At 44.6% G+C, this 23,947-nt stretch overlaps 1 protein-coding gene across 1 annotated transcript in view; it reads left to right on the top strand.

Annotated features, from left to right (window-relative positions):
• Nucleotides 1-23,947, top strand: part of LOC137664063 (alpha-2-macroglobulin-like protein 1) — a 41,306-nt gene that overhangs the window by 15,314 nt on the left and 2,045 nt on the right. The window contains exons 18-36 of the mRNA XM_068401788.1: nucleotides 1,258-1,357; nucleotides 1,917-2,025; nucleotides 2,120-2,345; nucleotides 2,551-2,677; nucleotides 2,818-2,939; nucleotides 3,116-3,167; nucleotides 3,484-3,567; nucleotides 4,137-4,313; nucleotides 5,565-5,646; nucleotides 5,744-5,900; nucleotides 7,308-7,382; nucleotides 8,159-8,312; nucleotides 10,609-10,793; nucleotides 11,203-11,418; nucleotides 12,687-12,808; nucleotides 13,581-13,671; nucleotides 14,362-14,430; nucleotides 14,684-14,786; nucleotides 15,970-16,011. Of these exons, the coding sequence (XP_068257889.1) occupies nucleotides 1,258-1,357; nucleotides 1,917-2,025; nucleotides 2,120-2,345; nucleotides 2,551-2,677; nucleotides 2,818-2,939; nucleotides 3,116-3,167; nucleotides 3,484-3,567; nucleotides 4,137-4,313; nucleotides 5,565-5,646; nucleotides 5,744-5,900; nucleotides 7,308-7,382; nucleotides 8,159-8,312; nucleotides 10,609-10,793; nucleotides 11,203-11,418; nucleotides 12,687-12,808; nucleotides 13,581-13,671; nucleotides 14,362-14,430; nucleotides 14,684-14,786; nucleotides 15,970-16,011 (2,293 nt within the window). The remainder of the gene's footprint in view (nucleotides 1-1,257; nucleotides 1,358-1,916; nucleotides 2,026-2,119; nucleotides 2,346-2,550; nucleotides 2,678-2,817; nucleotides 2,940-3,115; nucleotides 3,168-3,483; nucleotides 3,568-4,136; nucleotides 4,314-5,564; nucleotides 5,647-5,743; nucleotides 5,901-7,307; nucleotides 7,383-8,158; nucleotides 8,313-10,608; nucleotides 10,794-11,202; nucleotides 11,419-12,686; nucleotides 12,809-13,580; nucleotides 13,672-14,361; nucleotides 14,431-14,683; nucleotides 14,787-15,969; nucleotides 16,012-23,947) is intronic.

Raw genomic sequence — 23,947 nt, forward strand, 5'->3', positions numbered from 1 at the left:
ACCCCCTTTCCATGGGCAGGGACACATTTCCACTAGACCAGGTTGCCCAAAGCTCAAGCTAAAAGTCATCTGTGCCTTGTTCATCTGTCTAGCCACACTCATTTGAGTACTATGGGGAAAAATGAAACTTATGAGTAAGCATAGTGCAAACCACTCGATTGGAGAAAGTCAGTGTGAAACTGAATAAACTTAGTTTAGGCTACCATATCTACAAAGGGGGAGTGAGACCTGAGCACCTCACCATATTTTGAGCAATTGTTGTTTGGTTATTATTTTATTTGCAAACTCCTTTACTCTGTGTTTCATTGAGTCTCTTGTTGCTTCTCCTCAAAGCAGTTTTAATAAAAAGAAGTCCTTCACAATTTGGCTTTATAGATAACTGTCAAGACAAATGACAAAATAAGCTAATTGACTAACAAGCACAATAGCCAGAAAAAGATTAACAACATATCTGCTAACTGGAACCCAAGCAGTGCTGCTTCTGACAGAATGCTCTTTAAAGAAATATATGCAGGGAAAAGCACCTCAAAATAGGACATATGACTAAGTCCACAGTCATGTACAGGCTCCACAGAAAGGGTGAAGACCCACACTCTCCATGAAGGGTTTTGGCACTTCAAGGAAGTAGAAGAGTTTTCAGTGACTTGGAGTCCATTAAATCAAAGCAAGGATTGCTCACAGGATCAAATGCGTTCTTTTGGTGTGGTGATGTCTTCTCAGTTTGTGTACATGAGGGTGTATTCAATCCAATATTTCCACCTTGTGAAGCACAGGTCCTGAGAGTCTGAGTCTCATTCAGACAAAAGCAGAATCCATACTAAGTTGTGGCCGAGTTCCCTATCAGTTTTCTAAGCCAGGACTGATACTAACTTGTGTAATAACAGTTTTGTGTGAACAGCCATTCAGATCTAAAATTGTGCAGAGATGTAAAGCTTGGAATTTTTTTCTCTTGAGTTTTTCATGGGATATATGGCGTTTGACTCTGGCTCATTGCTAGGGTTAGGCATATGAAGTTGAAATTTACTTTTATGAGAAGTAATAATTGGCCCCAGTATTCCTCAGAAGCTGGTTTCCATTCCTCATGCATTGGCCAGAGTCTGAGCCTGTAAGTCTATGCATATGTATATAAACAAGTAGCAGTTTTAAACGTTTCAGCTACCACCAGCCTCCTTATGATACCTGCTATCATGAGATATTTTCAGCATTCCTTGTTCCCTTTCATTTATCATTGATTTTCTCTCTTCGCTGTTTTCCCAGAAATTGCGCATGAAAATATTAACCAACACTAGAATCAAGAAACCAGTGTCCTGTATCCTACCAGGCTTTGAGAAAAAGATTGGAAAAGACAATGTTGTCGGTAAGGAACAGACTTGTCCATCTCCTTGACTTGAAGGGGCTCTCTTCTCCCAGTTCTGGCCAGCCTGCAACTGAGATGGCTGACTTCCATCCTACTGTGTTTCTTGTTTGTGTATGAGAAGAACGAAGCTTGTGTCCGGTTCAATGGACCTGATTTATAAATCACAGATAAAAGCTCAAATCTCTGTGCTTTATTGGCTGTCCCTGTGTTCTGCGCTCTTCACAGAAAATGTAGCATGCTCTCCACCAGCTCTTTCACAGGTTATTTAAAAGAGTACAACTACATTTGAGCATGCTGTCTCCCCTTGGATCCAGACCAAACTTGCTGGATCTGTTAGACTGAGCCTCAGGCTAAATTCCATCCAACTCTGTCTCCCTAAAGCTGTGTTCCTCAAAGATACAGACACTGTGTCAGATTCTCACTGAGAAGTCAACCCTGTCTACTCTTGTTCTGTGTCACAAAGCATTTATGCTTTGTGTTAGATTGCCTGTGAATGAAGAACTAATTTCACCTGGAGCTACATATACTGTTTTCTGAGATATCACTTGCTTTTCTGCAGAAAATCTTGCTGGCCATAGTGATTCTGCACCTCAGTCTGATAACACGAGGAAACCAGAACCACGGATACTTTTCCCGGAGACCTGGATTTGGGATTTGGTCTCTGTCGGGTTGGTAACAGTCTCTACCTGCCTTCCCCAGAGAGACCCCTGGAGACTTCTGACTGCTTCTGAGCAAGTTCTTGTCTCTCTCTCTGTGCTGTAGGGACGATGGGCAAGCGTCTGTCCAAGTTGCTGTACCTGACACCATCACAGAATGGAATGCCAATGCCTTCTGTGTTGCCAATACTGGCTTTGGGCTCTCACCTCTGACCACTCTTAGGGTCTTCAAGCCTTTCTTTGTAGATCTGTCACTACCATACTCTGTGATCCAAGGAGAGACTTTCAGGGTAAAAGCCACTGTCTTCAACTACCTCAAGGACTGTATCCAGGTAAGTATTCCTCCAATTACACACCTCTGTCAGAACAAAAACTTGAGCCCAAAGGCAAGCTATGAGCTTCTCAGGAGCCCCAGATACTGGTGTCTGGGCCACAAAGCACAGCCTTGCATTTCATGATGCGTGGTGTTTGCTCCTTTGTGCAGTGCCTGGTACTAACACTATGCCGATGTGTGCTTGTACATCCCACCACACTCAGGTGCGCACCACTCTCACAGAGACCCCAGAACTAAAGGTGGATGCCTGTCCAGACTGTCGGTTCACCAGCTGCCTCTGTGCTGATGAAGCAAAAACCTTTAAGTGGAACATGACAGCCACCAGGCTGGGTGAGGCTGAGCAGAGGGATGTGTGGCAGCTAGTGGGAGGAAGGGTGGGATTTGCCTGCCTCTGCATATCTGGTCCTGATGCTCGTACATACAGCTGTGTGCTGCAAGTGCTCAGTGATGTGCCCCTGTACTTTTTGCAGGCAAAGTGAATGTCACTGTGAGCAGCGTGGCAGAAGATTCACAGGATCTCTGTGATAACAGGATTGCTGTGACACCTTTGCAAGGGGAGAGAGACACAGTGATAAAACCTCTGCTTGTGAAGGTTAGTCAGACCTCAGGGTGGAGAACACCTGGGAACAGTGGGTCGTCCCCTGAGGCAGTTAGCAAGATGCTAAAAGGAAGTTTAGACCCTTCTTCTTGGAAGCAGACAGGTCTGCTGAGGCATGGTGACTTCTTTTCCTGCCTTCCCTATCTGAACTACTCTTTCTCCATCTGCAGCCAGGAGGTGTCCTACAAGAGAAGACCCAAAATGCCTTTCTCTGTGCTGAAGGTATGGGACAAAATCCCTGACTGCTATTGATCATGAGAATAGGATGGAAGGGACAGGGCTAACACAAATAGAGGTGGGGGGAATTTGCCAGAGAACAAGCGCTGGTGGCACCATCCCTGCCTGGGAGAACAACCACTATAGTTTGTCCATATCTGTCTTCTACCCGACAATGTTTCCTGTATTGAGGCATTTGTTTGCAAGTCTTGGCTGCTGTGACTCAGTGTCACACTGACCCTCACCTGGGTCTCCTTGGGATGTTATACTTGCGTGTGATACTTCCTCCACGGGACAAATTTCTGGGTTCTGTCTTCCTCAGACAACACTGTCTCTGAAGAGTTCTCCCTGACGCTGCCTGCAGAAGTGCTGGAAGGATCTGGCCGAGCCACTTTTTCTGTGATTGGTGAGAAAGGCTTCCCCTGCTCTTGGGTTCCCAGTAGGAAGAGTCTGAACAATGCTTTGGCCTTAACGATGCATTGACCCAGTTCCTCATGAGATAAACTGTAAGGGGTGTGATGTTGGCCTCAGAAATGAGGATCAAATAATCTGTTTCAATATTTATTCCTCCCATAAGGAATGATCTGTGTGATCCCTAAGTGGAGGGGTATCTCCTCTGATGTCTGTCACTGCCATCCAATTAAGTGAACCAAAACCATCCCTGCAGATTTCCACCTAGTTTGCCTCTATAATTATTTTTGCTCCTTGATACCCACTCAGGAATAACAGCTCTCTTCACCTTTCTTCGGATACCCTCATCTTTGCATTCCCTCTCTCCTCCCAGAACCATGATGTCTTCCCTTTCTGTGCTGGCATAATCTAGGAGGGTTCAGCAGAAATCTTAATCATCTCTGTTCGGTGAGGGGCTGGCTCTTTTCCAGGATCCCAGTAGAGTTTACAGTAGGCAGCAGTCCCTTGGTTTCATACTGCTGAATGTGCTTTTCCTTTCTCCTGCCCCTCCACCTCAAACTTAAGGGGACATCATGGGCCCAGCACTTCAAAATCTAGACCAGCTGCTAGAGCTGCCCTTTGGCTGTGGTGAACAGAACATGGTTCAGTTTGCACCAAACATCTTCATACTCCAGTACTTGAATAAGACTAAACAACTGGACCCAGAAATTGAAGAAAAAGCACTGAAATTCCTGAGAACAGGTAAACATTGTCCTTATTCCTTCTGGTGCAAAATGAAGGTGCTATAAATCAAGAGTATGGGGCACTGGTCTGGTGGGGAGATGCAGGGCAGGAGGGGGAGCACTGCCAGAGCTGTGACAAAGGAAGATATCACAGAGAATAAGGGAAATGCCTCATGGAAGGGAAAGCATGTTTCTGAAGAAGCAGAACTTTTGTCTCTGCCTGTTATTGAGCTACTAGGCCTGCTTTTCTGAGAAGGGTGTGGGTAATTAATGATCTCCATCATTATGTGATGCCTGTGGTTTGTTCCCTTATCAGTCCAAGGCAGACCGAAGTCCCCTGTGGAAACAGGGCATCAGCTCCTATTAATTGGAATAAAGAGTGGACTTTGGGGATAGACAGGAGTTTGGCAGCTTAGCATTTCCATGTGTTTTAGGACACGTACTGTGAGGGCATGTCAGCTCTGTCCAGTATAGTCTGAATTTAATACTATGCCAGTGTCTGTGTCTCATTTTGCAATGTGCCTCACATTCCAGCTTGTTGGTCTCCTTATCCTGCTATGCTGCAAGCTTATCAGCCTCCCATGGATAGGATTTTACTCCTTCTCCTTCCTCTTTTCTCTCCTGTACCATGAGTTATGACAGATAACTGGGAGAGGGGGGTATGCCCAAGAGAATGGCAGCAGCAGAGGGGCGAGGTGAAGGGTAAACAGCGAGGCTGTGTGGAGGAAGAGCAAACAGATGCAGACAGCATTCTGCCCTCAGAGCTTAAAGGCATGGCCTTGTTGCTTTCTGGACATTCCATAAAAAGTACTTTCTTGAGTCTCAACAGGGCTAGCAGAAGTGCTGAAAAACAAACAGGGTTTCATATTGGTCCCCTCTAGGAAAAGCCTTTGTCCTTACTCCTACAGCTCTTTTTATTTACAGCAAGGTGCCTGTGAGGGTTCCCTGGGGCACAGGGAGACATGAGGTGGGTCATCATATCACCGTTCTGCAAACCAGCAGGGCAGATACCCACAGCACTTGCACATAGCAGCTCTAGTAATGTAGAGCAGCCACATGGCGCACTTCAGTGATGCTGTGCAACTGCTTCTGGTCACGCTGATGATGTGGGATGCATGTGGAATTGTGGGGTCTTAGGTTGGCCTCAGTGTCTCTGATGGTAGGACCTGGTGAAGTCTCTTGCTGTGAAGCCTTCTTCCCACAGCAAGGGTACAGTTTGACATGGTACAGGCCCTCACACTGAGTTGTGTCCCGCCACTTGTCTTCGTAGGTTACCAGCGTCAGCTGCTCTACAAACATGATGATGGCTCCTACAGTGCCTTTGGGAAAGGTGACGACCAGGGCAACACATGGTGAGTGACCAGAGTTGGTACTGTCATCCCAAACCTATTATCCTTTCTGATTCAGCTCCTGGCTGTGACATGGGATTCCTTTGTGCTCTGCCCACAGGCTGACAGCCTTTGTAGCCAGGTCCTTTGGACAAGCCAGCTCTCACATTTACATCAATAACGATCATGTGCACAATGCTCTGCTCTGGCTGCAGAAGCACCAGCTGCCCAGTGGCTGCTTCCAGAGTGTGGGGAAGCTCTTCAACAATGACTTGAAGGTATGGCTGACAGACATGGGAGTGGGAGCGGAAGGAAAACAATGTGGGGCACAGTGTTGCTTCCCCAGGCTCTTCCACTGTGCATAGTAGCACAAAGCAATGTCCTCATGGCCTAGCACAACCAAGGCAGCTTCCCAGAGCAGAATGAAAAAGCATGGCCTAAACCAGCAGGCATTCCTCTAAGAGAGGTTTTAATCTCTGCTAGGCTTTCTTCGTTTTTACTCTAGCTAAAAGGCATCATGGCTAATTGTGCCAAGGCACTTCAAGGGCACAGGGAGAAATATTTTTATATTTTAGTGGTTGTCTAGAATACCCTGGCTGGATTCTCCCTCTTCTCATGCCTTATGACGTACAATGCTCTCCAGATAGGCCTGACTATGTGCTCTAATATGGGATTATCTGAAGACACAGTTGTCCCTCCACCACCCCAAAAGTATGATTTCTTCTGGAGCCTGGCATCCCAAAAATGATCCTTGCAGCATAGCTGGAAATGCACCAAACTCTTGGTGAACGTGCCCTAGTGCTCAGGTACCGAACAGTGTGCATGCAGTATGGCAATACTTGGGTTCATTGTCTTTGTAAAGGCAAAAATAATCCAGACTGGTCAGATTGCAAAATCACCCATATTAAACACAAGGCGGGTTTATGAAAGAAAACAGGCTGCTATTCTAGGAAAGTGAAGGGTTACACTTTTTTTCCTTAAAATTTGGATGCAGTACAAAATAAAACCAGAGTGTATGTGTAGACTGTTCATCCTTGTCTGACTTTCACTAATTTCTCAACCTTGGGCTTTCTATTTGAACAAGACTTTTTGGAATAAGTTTTGTCCCCCCACCCCCCTTACACGACAAAGTTTCTGCTATTCAGTGTGAATGATGCTTCTCAGCATCTCAGCCCAAATTTACCCCCTCATTTTAGACGTAGTCTTGTCTCATGTCTGAGGATGTAAGCAGAACTTCCCCAAGAATGAATGTCCTCTGATGGGAAAAGAGGCTTCTGTGAGCCTGTTTACCCATATTAGCCTGTAGTTTCTCACAGTCAGCTAAATTGTATGTAAACTTGCATTGCTGCTTGTATGCAAATCCTGCATCATAAAAACTTTGTTCAAGTGTCCAGTTGTAACATATTTAATAAAATAAATAGCTTAACAGTTTGCTTCATGCCCTTCTATGAGAAGGCACATCTATGTTGTATGCACAATATGGCTCTTAGGCTGCCCTCAACACCAGACTTTCATGGTTTTGAGTAAGTGAGCCTGGATTGCTTTCCAAGAATGCCCAGAGGCATGCTACTGTACTCTCTCAGATATGCCATCCATACGCAGTTTCAGTGACTATACAATAACAGGAAAGCAATGATGATTGGTTTTGTCCCTTTCTGATGTTTGTTTGTCTGTGTGACTCGCAGGGTGGTGTGGACGATACAATCTCATTAACAGCCTATATCACTGCTGCACTGGTGGAGCTCCATCTGGAGAAGAATGTAAGTCACATCTGAACTCTTGTAGGGCTTGGGATCATGCTCCACCCTTCATTCCTCCCCAGGTCTGTGGTTTCAGGAAGTACCCTGCTTGAGTTGGTGAAAGGTTCTGTCATGTCCCACCTTTGTACACAATAAGCTCAATAGGAAATTTTTAACTTGGTAAGGAGTTCTTAATATAAATGGCCTGATTTGCAGCAAAACAGAGCATCTGCCATTCCCAACTGATCTCAGGGGAACCAATTGTCTCTGAAAATGGCTCAGGGCTTCCTGGCAGAGGCAATACTTTTCATTAAACTGATTAATATAGCTAAAGGAGAAAAAAAGACCACTGTTCAGGTATGCAACCCCCCCTCCTTCAGACCTGAAATACAAGCAGTGATCTTCAAGCCAAGTGTAGACTGTTCTAGCCACAATGAGCTGATATTCCAGCCTTAGTGGTACAGTTCTGAAAACAACGTCATACCCCCTTGGGAGCCGAGACCCACAGCGTGCAGGTCTGACAGTTCTGAGCCAGCGTGTTACCACACACTTCCTGCAGCTGGATTCTCCAGTGTATTAACAGTCCCCTGACCCAGTTGTATGTCCAGTGACATCTTTGTTTTAAACCTACAGTGAGTGATGCTTTGTCCACTCTACTTCATGTTCCACAGCCCTGAGAGAGGTGCTAGCACTAAAATACACCAAGGATGCAGCTGGGATGCTTGAGGGTCGGGAATAGATTTTTCACAACAAAAAGTTGTCAGAGGAAATTCACTGGGTTTGGATTCCTTTCTCAGGACACCATGCTGGATAATGCCTTACATTGCCTCAAAAATGTAACACTTGATAAGACAAGCCTTTATGTCAAAGCTCTGATGGCTTACGTCTTCACACTGAGCAAGGACGTGGAGATGAGAGAGCAGCTCCTGGATATGCTAGAGAAGGAAACTGGTAGGTTGTTGCTGTTTAGAAGATTTCGGGTTCTAGAGATGATGACTGTGTTTAAGGTCTGATATCTGTAGGATTTAATTGCAGTGGTTTGGGAAATTTAACTATTCTCCAGTTGGCTTTTATGTCAGAAAATGGTAATTTCTTGAAGCTGTGAAAGTCTCTAGTTTTCTCAGACCCAGGAAACAATTTCTAATGAAGAGCAGCAGAGGTGATCCATGGTTAATTTTTGTGGTCAAAGTACTCACTTGAGTTGTGGTGCTCCTGTCATTCTTCAGCAATTCATAGATAGTATAAGAGATCTTGCAGAGACAATTTGCCTCACCATGTGTATTCAGCTGCTGGTCAGGGCATTTACTTGCAGAATTCAAACCTTTTGAATGCTTCGCCATTGCTGCTCTACTCAGCTCAGGGCCCTTGGGTGGATGCATCTTTATTGCTGTGCTTCTGAGCTTAGTTTTTCCTTTTGTCTCTTTAACTTGGAAAAAACTGGGTTTCTGTCCTGAATGAGGATGCCAGGCGGGGGTTTCAAAGCACCTAAGCCTAAGGTTAAGTAGTTGGTAACAATATTACCTGATCTGGCTTAAGTAAGTTCTTCCCCACATCTGTTCATCTAGCAGTATGGTGAATTACATTGGAGACTGAAATATACCACCAAAGAATAAAGGGAGAGAGGATATTTCAGCCTGACCAGCTACCACTGCAGTTTACTGCATAGCTACTCAAGCTGCCCAGCTGGCTTCACGGGGCGGCTGGTGGGCAAACTGGAAGGAGTAGAATTGCACACAGTGAGTGCAATACTTTTAAAAAGTGGCCTCTGAGAAAGTACATACAGAACAAGTGACTGGAGCACATTCTCACTGACTTCCAGTGAGTCTGATCCTTCTAACTTACCAAGCACTTTGGAAAATGTCCCCTTAAGGCCCTAGAGCATGGAGCACTACCAACTGCCTATGGGTCAAGTGATAGTTTCCTTTGGCTTTTGCTTCCCCTGATAATAGTTAGTAATGACTTGGCAGGAGCAATGGAGTTGTAAGTGAGGGAAAGGTGTTGTTCTACATGTTCAAGTGTGTCTGTGTTCTGCCTACTGAGCCTGAGGACGTGACTGCAGCCATCAGCTGCAGCCAGTTTGCCTGCTGGAGAATCTCTGCCCGAAAGGATTATCTTCTGCTGGCTGGAGACACATTCTGTGGCCCGGTGGCTGGGATTCTGTTAGCCTCACTAACAGGATTACAGTTGGATCTCAAACAGGAGTTTGGTGCTTTTTAAAGAATCAAGGTTAATCTGTAGGTCATCTGTATCTGCATCTCCAAGAAAGACACCTTCTACCACTTCATGAAAAAGATTGTTCTGCTTATGTCATGTTGGAAGTAACAAATCACAAATCCCTCATGCAAAAACTTTCCATCGTGATAAACATAATGAAGTAATACCCGCCCATAGAGTCCCTGGGCTAAAGTCTGAAGTCTTTATGCTGGTTTTATGCAAACAAGTGATTTTGTGATTCTTATTTCAAAAGTGAAAGTTTGTTCTGAAAACTGACTTTGAATTTAAGAGAATTTCAGTTTTTCACATTTGTACCATTGCAGAAGATGTATACACTGCCAAAATTAAGCTAAATTCTTAGCTAAATTTTGGTTAGCCTCTTACTATCACTACAGCAAAACATTCAGCCAGACTCAGATTCATTCAGTGCCTGTAAGCTTGGACCATAGGTGGGAGCCCAGCTCTAGCTTAAATTGTCCTAGACTATGCACTGCATAGTGAGGATGTCAACAAGCTAAGTTGGGTAGTCTGCCAGCAGTTCTCCCTCAGAGAGTGATCAATTCTTGTACAATAGATACAACTAACTGGAAATGAGTTCTAGAGCTTTTCAGCACAGGGAGCCCTGTTAGACTGTCCTAGGTAAATGTAGAAACAGCAAAAATGCGGTAGCTTGGGGACATAGCTTTGACAATACACAGAGCTGAATAAGACTAGGACTGTACTTTAAGCAAAAAGCCTCTGTTCAATCAGTTTCTAGGGGAACTGTTTCCTAGAGGAACTGGTTGAGGATTTGGGGCTGTATATCTCTGTGTTTTCAAAGAAAGAAATGGAGCCTATCATAGATGGCTGGCCCTTCAGAGTACAAAAACAACAAGAGGGATTGGCTTCTGCACTCTGAAGTGTCTTAGAAAGGCACATGCACTTCTGATGGTGTACAGGAAACTGCCAGTCCTTGAAAGGTACCAGGGCAGGAGAAGCTGATGTTCACAGGGATCTACTGTTCTTCTCTTCCACATGTTTCTCTCCCCATCAGCAGAGTTCCTGACATCACATTCCAGTAGGGAAGGATCTTCTTCTTCTATGATTGAGACAGTAGCCTATATCCTCCTGGCTCACGTGTCCAAACCAGACTTGGCATTCAGTGAAGCCTCAGTGAGCAAGCTTGTGCACTGGCTCAGTGGACAAAGAAATGCCTTTGGCGGATTTGCTTCCACACAGGTAACAAGCCAGGGAAAGTCATGGTGGAACGAGAGAGATACTGTGCCTGGAGTGATGCGCACATCTCTCATGTGCATGTCACTCTAGATCCATCCTTTGCAGGGCATACATGAGCCCTGCTTGGGGAATGCCATGGGGAAACTCTTTTTCTGTGTTGTGTAATTGGGATTACCCAGGGCCTGGAACTGCTAACCCCAGGGCTCAGAAGCCACTCTTTCCAGGTAACAGAAGTCATCCTGCTGCCTGTGGCATAGACCCTACCTATTCATTTATTGGCATAGACCCCCACTTGTGCCAGGGTGTGAATCAAGACCATGTGGAGTGTGGTTCTCCCTGCAGTGCCTGACTTAGTGTGCTGGATCTTGTACTGCATGGCTCCACAGCAAAGTGACTCTCTCTCTACCTTCAGGACACAGTTGTTAGCCTGCAGGCCCTCGCTCAGTATGCAGCCCTGATTCCTCAGGAGATCAGAGATGTAAAGGTGACAGTGAAAAGCAAGGAGGCTTCTCCATTGGAGTTCCATGTGCACAGGAACAACAAGTTGGTCCTGCATCAGGCATCTCTCCTTGCAGTCCCGGGGATGTACACAGTGCAGGCAACTGGCAGTGGCTGCGTTTATGTACAGGTGAGTATGTATAAGCAACAGAGCTGTCAGGTTTTGCCACTGACTATTCAAGCGAGGTTTGGCTCTAAGCAGGTTCTATAGCCTCAAATTCTGAGTAGGATTTGGCTTTCTAGGCAGAATCATGTCAAGCTTGGAGGAGCTCAAGTATACTCTGCTGACATAGTTTTATTGCAACTGTCTATGGTATCTTCTTCTCAGAAATGTCTCAGCTTTGCTGTCCGATACTACAGAGCCATGTCATTGTTAAGAGATCAGTAGATCTGAAGTCAGGAGGGATGAGGTACAGAACAGTACCTGCTTCTATATCGAACGTATGTTGCTGACGTCACTGCTTCAGGAACTGAGCACTGTATATCTTTTGACATAATATTCTTTTGGTTGTTATCACATGAGGAGCTAAGGAGTGATGTAGGACCAAGGTCTTCTTATCCCAGTACACCAACACAACTGGTCCACCAGGAAAATACATCTTATTTTTCTGGCAGTTTTGATAGTGGTCTGCTTATGAGCCATTCATGCAGCAAAGAACTCAAGTCACTCCCTGTGAAAACCTCCCTCACTGGGTTACTTCTGTTCAGCCATCTCTTGTGATGCTCACAGAGAATCTGCAAGCAGTGTATAGACAAGACGACACAACCGTTATTTATTGTTAATGCATGTAGGAGGTAACTAGGACTCATACTACTTGGCTACACTTGAATATAGTCAAGAAGCATAAGACATCTGATGAGTATCTGCTGGCCAGCAGTCAGTCACCAGGCAGGTGGAGGAAGATTGGCCCATGCTGTTCTTTGGAGGAGTGTGATCATCCCTCTTGCTGAGTTGTCATCTTCTGATTCTTTGCTCTTTCTTTCTCTCTTAAGGGTTTTATACTTGTTTTGTCAGTATTTTTCCTCTTGAGACCTAGAACTACTAACTATTATCATGTTAACAGTTAATAGTTACACTTCTTTCTCCTTATGGGCAGGTTTTTAGCTAATGCACTTTCTCACACCCTAACAATATTTTTTTTCAGTAAGACTGAGACAATGTTGTACTGAATGAGGCCTTGGATCGCAGATAGTTGAGCCTCCATGCTGAGGGTTACATTTGGCAGATGTATCTGATGCTATGTGCTAAACAGCAAATATCTGAACAGAAAGCACAGCTGGGGACAACTGTGTTAGCCATTGGTTACCAATTTGTTAAAAGCTGGAGGCACAGGTAGTCCTGTAGCTCATACAGGGAAGCTCCGGGGCACTTCACAGAGATGTTTTCTCCCCCATTAGACCACTTTGTACTATAACACCCCGCCACCAAAAACAGAAGAGGTCTTTGTCCTGGATGTGGAAACAGTACGAAGAGAATGTGATGGTGTCAGGAAAGAGTTTGACATCCATGTGTCTGTCAGGTATGAGATCCCTTGAGGCTCTTTCTTCAGTGGAAAGAAGTAATATGACCAGAATCCCCTAAAAACTTCCTGTCTGTGGAGACAAAGACAGAGGGGAGGGGAAGACTCTCTACTTCTCCATAGATCCCAAAGAGATCGTGAACTGAGAATTAAGGCCTGGAGAAGCAAGATCGTGAATTCTCAGGCCTTAATTCACAATTAAGGCCTGGAGAAGCATGGGAATGCACTGGCAGTGGCTTGCAGAACCACAGCAACTATCTCAGCATGGAGCAGCTCAGCAGCCCCCAGAGCACTAGCAGCTGAGATGGCAGTGTTCCCAAGAGCCAGAGATCCCCCCTTGGGGGACGCTTGGCAGCCTGGGCTGAACCAGCCCTGAGGTGCATTCTCCTGCTGGAACCATACAGCAGGAACTCCAGTCCCTATGCATATTTCACTTGCCTGCGTCTGTCTAGGATGAGTGTCTTGGTCCATATTCTCCATGCCCTACTGCCCTGAAAGAGAACAATACCAACCTGTAACATCAAAGATCACTCCCACCTGTTGGAGAGAGCAGCATGAAGGTTAACCACAACATATTTGCTGCACAATCTGTCTCCATACTGAGCAAGTAGATGGGGGCGATTTTTTGTCCTTTTCTCCCATCAGTTAGACATGCTGCTGAGCTTTCATATCACTGTAGAGCAGGCCAGAGTTTGGAAGTGTTCATTAGTATCTCCTAGAGATGCTGTGATGCCTTCCACATTTAATGTGCTTCTCCCCTGCCTTTTTTCAGTTACGTAGGGGATCGTGAGACCACTAACATGGCCCTGGTGGAGGTGGAGATGCTTTCAGGGTTCATTCCTGTGAAGAGCTCTGTGAAAGCGGTAAGACTTTTTCCTCTGGCCTTCCCTGAAGATACAAAAATCTATTTTGCAGATGTAGCTCAGCCAGAAATATCCAAACATCTAAGAACTGCTGGAGAATGGTAGCTACTTATCTTGCTACAAATTGACTAAACTAAGCAAGTGCAGATATAGTGGGCTATTTCACAAGACAACTTTCCACTTGCAGAACTTACTATGCAGTTTTTCATGTTCAGTAGTGAGGATCACATATGCAGTAAGAGGTTAGAGAGGAGCTGAAAAGCACCTAGTTAGAATCATCTGGGGTGTGCTGAGACCCTTCGCTGTTGCCAGTGCCATTTGTAGGGATGCTCCATAAAGCAGTGTTGAATCCCATAGAGTTGTTCAATGGCATGTGCCAGTGTTCCAGGAGATGGCCAGGAAGACCCATCATAGCCTTCTACTAACCATCTTTCCATTTGCTACAAGTGCTGAAAGTAGGAACGCAGCTCAAGGACACTTGTTCCAAATCTGAAAAAAATCTTTTCTAAGGCTTTCTGCGCTCCCAACAATCTCAATGCCATTATAGCTGGGGAAGGCAGGCTTTCCCTTGACTGGGTTAAGTGCTTTAGTCAGCAGCGGTTCACTGACAAATACCAAACTTGGTGTGAGACCACATGGAAGCCCAATGAGCTGATACTAACCAAGCTCATCTCTTGTCTTCCTGTACAGCTGGAGAAGATACCCCTGGTGAAAAAGACAGAGATAATACCAGACAAAGTCACAATCTATTTGGAAGAGGTAAGAGGAAGACCACAGGGAGCTGCCCATTCAAGTAGTAGCAACTGCAATACTTTGCATTGGGACTGTCAGAGATTAGAAATACAAATCTCTAAGCTGGTCTAGCTGGCTAAAATTTTGGCAAAAGAGGAAGAGGGTAGAAGAACCTGGAAAGACAGAGAAATAAATGTCTGATGCAGAGGGAATAAAGTTGGTACATAGGTGACTTTGACATGGCCAGTGCATTTCTGCTCGCTTCTCTCCTTCTCTCCAGCTGGGTGAGATTTCTTTGAAGCTTAACATCTCAGTGGAACAAGATGTTGAAGTGCAGAACCTGAAAGCGGCAACAGTGCATGTCTATGACTACTATAAGCCAGGTGAGATTTCACTGACATAGGTAAAGAGTAACTATTATATGCCCCTACTCAGACACAGTTCTGTCTATGCCCCTTATTCCCTTATCTCCCTTATTCCAGTGCACTTCCTCCTGCAACTCCAAGCTTGGGTTTCCTCTGTACAAAACTTCTACATTTGAGTAGCAGAATCACTTGCTTTTCTGTTCTTGAGATGAGGCTGCCTGGCACTATGATTATGTTGTGGTGTTTATGTGTTCCAAATGACTGTGTTTTTTGTCTTCCTCTAGCTTCAAGATACGTCTCTGTGGAAAGAAAGCTTGTCTGTCAATTTACCATTTCTCCAGCTCCTTAGCTCTCTTGACAATACTTAGACTTTTATTTAAAATCAGTGTTACACTGCCACCCTGATCCACCAGAAGGCAGAATTTAGTTCTATGCTTTTCATGTACAGTGTAATAATTCTGCCATCCATTGGGTGCTGCCATGTCTCAGAGGATAATAAGAAAATAATTTCTTACCCTTTAAAGCTCTAAATGAGCTATCAGCACACAGAAGAGAGATCTTGGAGTAATTTTGAGTCTCTCTGATTATTCCGTGCTCAGTATGAACCAAAACAGCAGATGGAACATTAAGAATTATTTTAAAAAAAGAATTTGAGAACAAAATGGAAAAAACTACCACTGGAGATTTAGAAAGCAGCACCACAGGCCTACATGTTGTATACTGAATTCCATTCTTGTTCCCCCTTCCACACCATGTCAAGAAGAGGAGGAGACTTCTTCATCAAGCCTTTACAGAGCTAAATGTTGTCACCTAATATGCTCCATTTGCTATTCCATCTTAAACAAGAATTTTTGTGCTTAGTGCATATAATTTTAAAATTGTTACCTGACATGAAAATACTAATTATCAGTAAACAAGCAAGGCTATCAGGACACATCACTGAAAGGTTCTCTATTTACCTCTAAATGTCCTTGCATTAGAAGTTATCACAATGCATAAGAAAGTCTTTCACAGACGTACAGGAGATGTGTTGGGAAGACAGACCATTGGTCTGACCCACTGTAGACGTTTTTCTGTTCCTGCATTCACTGAAGAGTAAAAAATTAATGTAGTGGGATGGTTGTGTTAAAGAGAAAGAAGCTTGGCATTACCCTACCATGCAGTTCTGCAGCTCACCACCCTTTCTCTTTTGTTTTTACAGATGACCATGCAGCAAGAGAATACGTTTTCCCTTGCGGTTCAGGTTAGTGTTAACAGGGAGGGAAGGAGGGAACAGCTGAAACAGAGCAGAGGACTGGTGGTAAGCAAGCAAAGCAGCCCACCTCTGCTCTGTATTTAATTCCATCATGTGCTGTAGAACCTTCTTGGACTGCAGGTTGAATTGGGATCTACTGTACTAGTTGTGGGCACAGTTTCTAGTCCCGGTATAATCTCAATGCAGACCAAGGCTTGAGCATACCACGGAAGGTTAAAAGGATCTATTTCTATCCCATTCCTATACACTCCTCACATGTGCAGTCCTCACAGCATCCCAAATCTGAATGCAACTGGAAATGCCTATGTCAATGACAAAAAGATGTTGCAACTCATCCCCTAAGATCTCTTGGTCCTTATATAGCTTCCTAAAAATTCATCAGACACTTTGCCTTTTCTTGCTCTTTCTTTCCACAGATGTCTCGAAGAAGGGTGCCTACTAAAATGCCCTGGGTCTGCAACCAATAATCTGAGTTTTCTGCTTCCATAAGGCAAACGTCATTGCTCTGGCTCTCCTCTTCCCTGCTGTGTTGGAGGCACCCTATTTCCTTTGATCTGTGCCCTAAGTTTCTCTGTGAAACCTGGCTTGATACACAGTAGTTTGAGATCAAGTGAAATAAAGTATGTGGAACCTGGAAAGAAGCCAGTGCTTTGACAGTTGATGAAGTCTGCACAGATTTTAATGCCTGAAAAAGAGAAAAACATTACTTAGGTCATGGTTACATACTTTGCTTTTGGTCACCATAGTGGCTTAAGTCTTCCTCTCCTCCCCGAGTACCATCTCTGGGCTACCTTTTCAATTGAGTTAATGCAGCTGTTTGTCTGCAACCAAACTCCAAACAAAAAAAGGCATTTTTAACCCTGATCTGGTTCACTACATGGCCCCGTGAATCATCTTTCTGTCACAACTGAAGAGTAAGAACAGGTAAGGGGAGGCTAAGGGAGAATTACTTTACCAGTTCTTCTAGACAGAAAAGGACAGTATAACAGTGCCTTTTGAAAGGAGGCCATGAGACCAAAATAACATCCCCTCCAAATTCACATGTTGTGTTGGCCTCTTGTTTGTTTCCATTTCTTAGTGGGAGTATTTTAGAAACTCAAAAAGGGCATGATCCTGCAGATCTCACTTTCAGATCCTGGTTCTATTAGATCAAGGGCTCCAGGATTTTCTTTTGATGCCTACTGGTTTAAAAGCAAGCCTGCCAAGCCATACAAAAGAAGGGTTAGATACGGATGTGTTTGTGGGGCTGTTTTTTCACAGACTGTGCTTCCTTTTTCAGAAGCAAACATTTTAGTGATTCATTTCCTTTTAGTGATTCAGTTACCTTTAATAAAAATAAATAGCAATATGAGGCAGTGATGGACTCTGTGTGCATGCAGGACATGCAAAGCTAAAGCTGCTGTAGAAGTTTAATACAAACAGAGATGTTACCATGTAGTGAACTGTTCATGATCTTCCTGAGGTTACGGCAGTTTCAACTTCCTGATGACATGGCAAATGGGTATTCATGTCCTTACAGCTTCCTCTGTATAGCTGTCTTGCAGAAGGGGACCACACAGCTATCTAAGACAACCTCAGAAAGCTAGCAGATGAAGATTATTTGCATATACTATGGATATAGGGTAGACTAACACTTGTGTAAATGACTGCTGCATGTCACCATCCTGTAGCACCAGGACTGGGGTAGTACCTGAATAGAGTCATAGGTCCTGCACTGCGGGCATGCTCCTGGAGCTGAGGCTAGACAAGGATGCTCTTCCCTCAAGATACAGATTGAGCAACAAATGATGCCCAGGAGATATGAGCCTGGAAGATGAAAAAAGGGCCTACATATCTGAAAGAGACCAGGAATTGCAGAAGAGCCCTTGAGGCTGACACAGTATAACTAGGAGGAGTGTCAGAGGCAGGCAGAGACCTTTCAATTCACATCCCACCTGTAGGGTTGCTCCAGCTGTGGACCTGAACTCAGCTGGAAACAGCAGAAAAAAAGATATTGCAATCCTGTACATGGTTGACTGTACTTGCAAATTCACCTCTTCTGCCTTGTAGGGGGCTAGCGCACCACCTTTACTGCTGGTGCCTGAAAATCACAGTGTGGGTGAATTGCCTCTGCACACACCACTCCTGATTTACTGGGAAAATAGCCTTGGAATTGAAAAAGGATGAAAACTCATTATGTACCCTGGCTGTGTGTCCTGGTTTGGCCTAAAACAGAACCAATTTTCCTTTCAGAGATTTTTACTTCCATCTAAGCTTCTTCTAAGTAACTGCACTTTCTGAAACTACCTGCCTGTTTTGCAGACAGTGTCTGCTTCTAGGACTCATAACGCTCGAAGTTTGTAGTTATCACTGAGGTACCAGTAGGGATGTTATGCAGAAAGGCTTTTGCTGTACTTATTCTTAGAGAAACCAAGGTCACTGCTAAATTCCTCACTGATTATGAGTGAAGAGCCGCAGGGGGGTCGCACCTGCAGGGAGGAGCGGACAGGACAGGTGACCCAAAATTGACCGACGAAGGTATTCCATTCCATACACGTCATTCTCAGTATAAAGTGGGGGGATCACAAGGGTCCCCTTTCCCTTCTGCTATGGCCGGAGTCGGAATATGACTCTGTCCGTTTTCCTGCTGCCCCCGATCCCGATCCGTGCATCCCTGAATCTAGTTCCCATCCGTCGCTGGGCCCAGCCTGGACTTTCCCAGAGCCTGCCCTGCAGTGCAGGTGGTGACGTGACTGACATCGGGGGAGCTCGATCTTGGTTTTGTATATATTTATATATGTTTAATTATTTCCATTACTATTATACTCTTTTTCATTATTGTAGTTCATTAAAACTGTTTTAACTTTCCAACCCATAAGTCTCTCTCCCTTTTCTCTTTTCCTTCCCCTTCTGACAGGGGGAGGAGGGTTAACAGAGAGCATCTGCCCTCCATTTAATAGCTGGCCCAGCTTTAAACCATGACACTGTGAAAGAGGGTGATGGCAGCATCAGAGGCTGAGAAAAAATAGGACATACCTTGATAATACTTTTAGGGCTCTGAACAGTGCCATATAAACCAAACCAAACAAAAAAAAACTGACAGTGGAAATTCCCCTTACCTGGCTAAAACTAACCAGCCCTAACCCAGGAACAAACCTCCTCTAACCACTCCTCTCCCTCTCTGCCTCCCTCTTGGAAGTGGGGATCCTGCAGCAGAGGGGTAAATGAGGAGAGAGAAGGAGAGGGGAAGGTCAGAGACTTGGGTTAGGTGGGCTGTGTGGGGATGTAGGAAGGGACCTCTAGTGTGGTTGTGCTTCAGATAAGGAGGTTAAAAATAAAAACTGAAGGCTGTAACCCAGTGTGCTCAGTGTGCCCATGAGCCAGGCTCTCCTTGCCTCTAAATGGAGTGTCAAGGGTGTATTTTACAGTTTACATCATCAGATGACCATGAAATTAGATCTAAATAGAAACAAGTCCACCAAGATTCTTCTCCTTCTGATGACAGGAAGTCTTGCCACCTTGTACCTGCATGGGGTAGGTAAGTAAAGAAATTGTCTGAAATGTGAATACAAACAGATGTTTCCAGGCTGTGGTTTCCAATCAGATCGATGTTGTTCAGCGGCATATGAGGGGGGCGGAGGAAGCTGGCAAAGGATTGAAAAAGAGCTGCTGTGTGGCAAGCTTCCTTAAGATAGGAGGTACAGTAGAAGTCAGTGAGGTCTTCGCCTCTTGGAGCAAACGTTAAGGAATGCAATAAGTGGCTAGTCTGTGCTGGGTGGGCAATCTGACGCTTGCTCAGTTCTGCTGACTGTAGAAAGGTGCTCCCTGTCCTTGGTGGCATCCATAGGAAACATCTTCCAGTGCAAGAAAGGAACTTTTGCTATGTGTAAGCAACGGTGGGGTATGAGTAGCTGGCAGATGGCCAAGGGGACTTCCTCCCATCACCTAACCACAGCCACTGAGTGAGTCTTGGTTGCCCAGATGGCCTGGAGACAACTGAGAAATTTCCTGCAAAGTTTTGCAGCTTCAGCCTGCAAAAACAGAAGGTCCTGAAGAGCATAGTACAGGAGGCAGCTAACAGGCAATCTGGTAACTAGCATCTCAGATAGCAATGAATTTTTCTGCAAAGAAAAGCTTTTAAAAGGAGTAGGACATAGGCCCCTTAAAAGGAGGAGGACTGTGAGCAGACAAGATGGCCCCAAATGGATTTTGACCTTGTTAGGGTGCTATTATAAGAAATAAATAGCATACTTAAAATCTATACATGAAGAATACAGCTTGTACAATGAACAGGTAGGGTTCTGCTGAAGCATTGATAAATCATAAAGGGTTTATGTGTATGGCTTATTTGAGCCTTTGTGGTTATCTGCCAGTACTGTGCAAATAAGGCTGAAAGACTACACTGCTTCTAGTGGGTGCATAAGAGATCAGTTTCCTAGGCTTTCACAGAGCCTCTGCAATGGTCATATGGAAAACTGAAAGGAGCCCTCATCCAGAGAGAAGTTAGGACACAAGACAAATGAGTCGTCTGTTGTCACTCAGCTGCAAACTCTCCTGGAAGCTTGGACACATGCCTTCTTTCCTGACTCATGCGTATTAGTGTATGCTCAACTAACATGCTCCAGTTTGGAGACAGAGCAATGGTTTGTGAATCTGCCTTCCTTACTTCTCCGACTTTTTGGCCCCAAAACAGGAAAGAAATACCAAAGAGAAGAGCTGTAGTGCAGAATTGTAAGGCTTGTTACTGGGGACTTTTGACAATATACAGAGTCTAAGGTTTATTCCACATGTGATGGCTTGCTAGTTTTTAATCTTATCCTATACGTTAGTTTTCTACCAAGCTCAAACAGCTGCATCGAGTTGTTTGTATCAACCCAGAATTAAATCCAAGATACGCAATAGATGAATAAGTAATTTTTAAAGTATGCTTGGATTTCTTTTGTTATCATGGTTTGTTTCAATTTAAGGGTAGGGCCCTGGAACATGGCTTACCTTTGACATTCAAAGAGGCTTCTTTCATGAGAAAAGTCTAAAACTTGTGACTTCTTGTGTTGTACAGTTTGCCACACAGTAGGCTTATTCCCACACTCTCAAGTTGATAAGCAATGTAGTTGATACTGTCTTGATGGTCAGGCCCAGTAACATTTGGAAGTAGACTGATATGTATCAGCTTTGACTTGTTGAGCTGGTTTTCCTTTCATATGCAGTTCACATCTTAAAGGTGGTGATGAGGGCAAGGGTGCCTTCAGGGTACTGCAGGTAGCTGAATCCTGGTGCTGGCTCCTCACACACACACAAAGTATTCTGACCTTCCCTTTATGTGTTCCAACTTCTCACTCCCTGCAGGGAGCAGAAAGGTGGTTTGGCATGCATTGACCTGTTTTTTTGAGAGATGGGAAACAAGATGAGGAGACGTGGTTGCAGCCTCTCTATTTTCTCAGCTTGCAAACTTGGAGAGCCTGGTAGTGGTAGGAAGTGCAGATTCACACTAGGATCAGTCACGCAGTAAATAATGTGTAGCGCAGGGATATGGGAGAGGTGGTGGCATATAAAGACTTGTCTGAAATGTGGGGCTGGAGAGGTCAGAAGAGGACTTAGAAACTAGCACGGTCAGGTGAGCTTTTGCTGAGAGACAGGGAAGAATGGCAATTAGACCCTGGGGCTGCTGTGATCGTCTCCTGTCCAGCTTCTTCCTTCTGCAGATGGTGATTGGCCAGACTGGCCAGGGCTAGCAGGAGATTGTTGAGCAGATCCAGTGATGTGGTGAGGCTGTGGATGGGCTGGTGTCTATGTGTGGGAAGGTGTGGATACCAAAAGCAGAGATCTGGGCAGCCTGTGAGAAGTACATTACAGTGACTGCAATGTAGACTTATCCCACTTATTCCCAGTTTTCTGGGACATGTCATATCAACCTCTTCTCTGAGCAGGAAGACATCCCAGGCTCTGAGGTCAGTCTGAAACAGATTTCTGGCTCCTCTTGCACTTCCATGGTATAGATCTAAGGATTAGCTCTTTGTGGCTGGGACTGAATACACTACAAGCTGACATGTTCCCTGACAGTGTGTATGAAAACTCCAGTCTTCCCCACCACAAGAGAAAGGATTTTCCTTCTGAGGTGCCTGAAGGCGATGGTCTCACTTCCTGACTGAAATGAGTAAATGAGTGCGGGAAAGGGAAGAAGGCAAATGCAGATATGTAGCCTGGATGTCCATTTAGATGCTTGTACTAATACGAATCTGTACGGCACAGTATGTAGACTCACCCTTATGCTAAGCAGTGCTGTTTACTCTCTTGTGTATGAGGTTCATTTGCTACCACTGTCTTCCTGATAAATTGGAAAAAAACCGTGAACTCAGAAGGTGCACTTTTCCTGCGGGGCCACTGAGTGTCACCATCGCTCCGTGGCTTGCCTTGCAAGATGCCTCTTCTCCAGCAAAATTCCTTTGCTAAAATGGCTTGGAATGGATAAAAAGGTCATTGGAATGGAAAAAAATGTCACTGGAATGGAAAAAAATGTCACTGGAATGAAAACGGACTCCTTCTTGCTGAGCAGCCCACAGCTAGGCAGGTCTGCACCTAAAATGTGAGCAAGCGATGCTACCTATGAAACAAATCCTGGCTCATATTTAGGCATAGCTCTTGACAGGCTTTCAGCCAGACCCTATAAGCCAGTCTCACAAATGGTAGCATCAGCCTCAGTGACAATTATGGGATGGAACAAGTGCTTTATCATGAGACACTAAAAAGGCCGTGATTCCACCATTTGGTGAGCAGAAGGAGCAGAATTTGGTGAGCAGATGAGGGATTGAGATTTACAAAAATAATGAAGGTGGTGGATAAAGTGAATGGAAAACTGTTCTTAGCAAATCTTTCCATGGCAGACTGGGGGCATGTGATAAAACTAGTTGGTAATCAATTTAAAACAAACAAAGAAGGTACTTCACACTATAAGAACCTACTGCTACAAGAGTTATGGGAGCCTACAATATCAGCAGGCTCACAAAGCTCATAGACAAGGTTAACACTGATGGGAGACAGTATTTCGAAGACACCCACATAAACACAGACAGCATCAGTAGCCTAATCCTGTTTCTAAGGACCAGTGCTCAGAGAAACACCCCTTCACAGGTCTCTTGGGTTTCTGGTCCCCCAAACCTTTCACCTTACTTGCTGGCCAGACAGACCCAAGTTTGTTACTGGAGCACACACACATGCAGACAACAGAGAGCACAATCACACAGGAAACAATTCAAATAATTTATTACAAATATAGTACAGACTGTGGTGATCAGGTGCAAAACTTGTCCAGACAAATATACTGATTGCATTGGACCAGCTCAGTTAATCCCTCTCTTCTCTCCATTTTCCCCACACTTGTTCATCTCTGATCCTCCTTGATCCCTCCATTTCCCTGCTGTGATTCTTACCCCAAACATAAAAGCATAACCTTGTACATCCTCAAATTCTTTGTCTATTCCAACATCCCTCCCCCTGAAGCATCCCCAGTAAGTCCTAAAGCCTCATTATTGCAGTAGTTCTCATTCATTTGCATAGTTGCCAGAGTGAGTTTCCTCCCTTGAATCGGCCTCAGTGGGTTTTGCAACAGGGACAAATGGCCGAGTTGTTCATCCACTTGTTGAGGGTTTTGGAGTGGTTGATTCACAGGGATTACGTTGGCTGGGTTCCCTGCCTTGTCATTGTTCCTTTGATCACTATCTGACTTTTATTTTGAATAGCCTTAAATATCTCCTATAGCTTTTTCTTTTTTTTTTTTTTTTTAAGAGAATCAGCCAGACACTTTTCCATCTGAATTAAAAAAGAACCCCCAGCATTCAGAGCAGGTGTGTTGGTAACAACCCAAACACTCTCCTGTAAGGTGTGTTTGTTGCTTTTCAGGTAGCAGCAAGTGCTATTCTTTGATTCTAAGTCAATGGGACTGGATCTC

Source organism: Nyctibius grandis, chromosome 5 (assembly GCF_013368605.1).
Source record: "Nyctibius grandis isolate bNycGra1 chromosome 5, bNycGra1.pri, whole genome shotgun sequence".
NCBI lineage: Eukaryota > Metazoa > Chordata > Aves > Nyctibiiformes > Nyctibiidae > Nyctibius > Nyctibius grandis.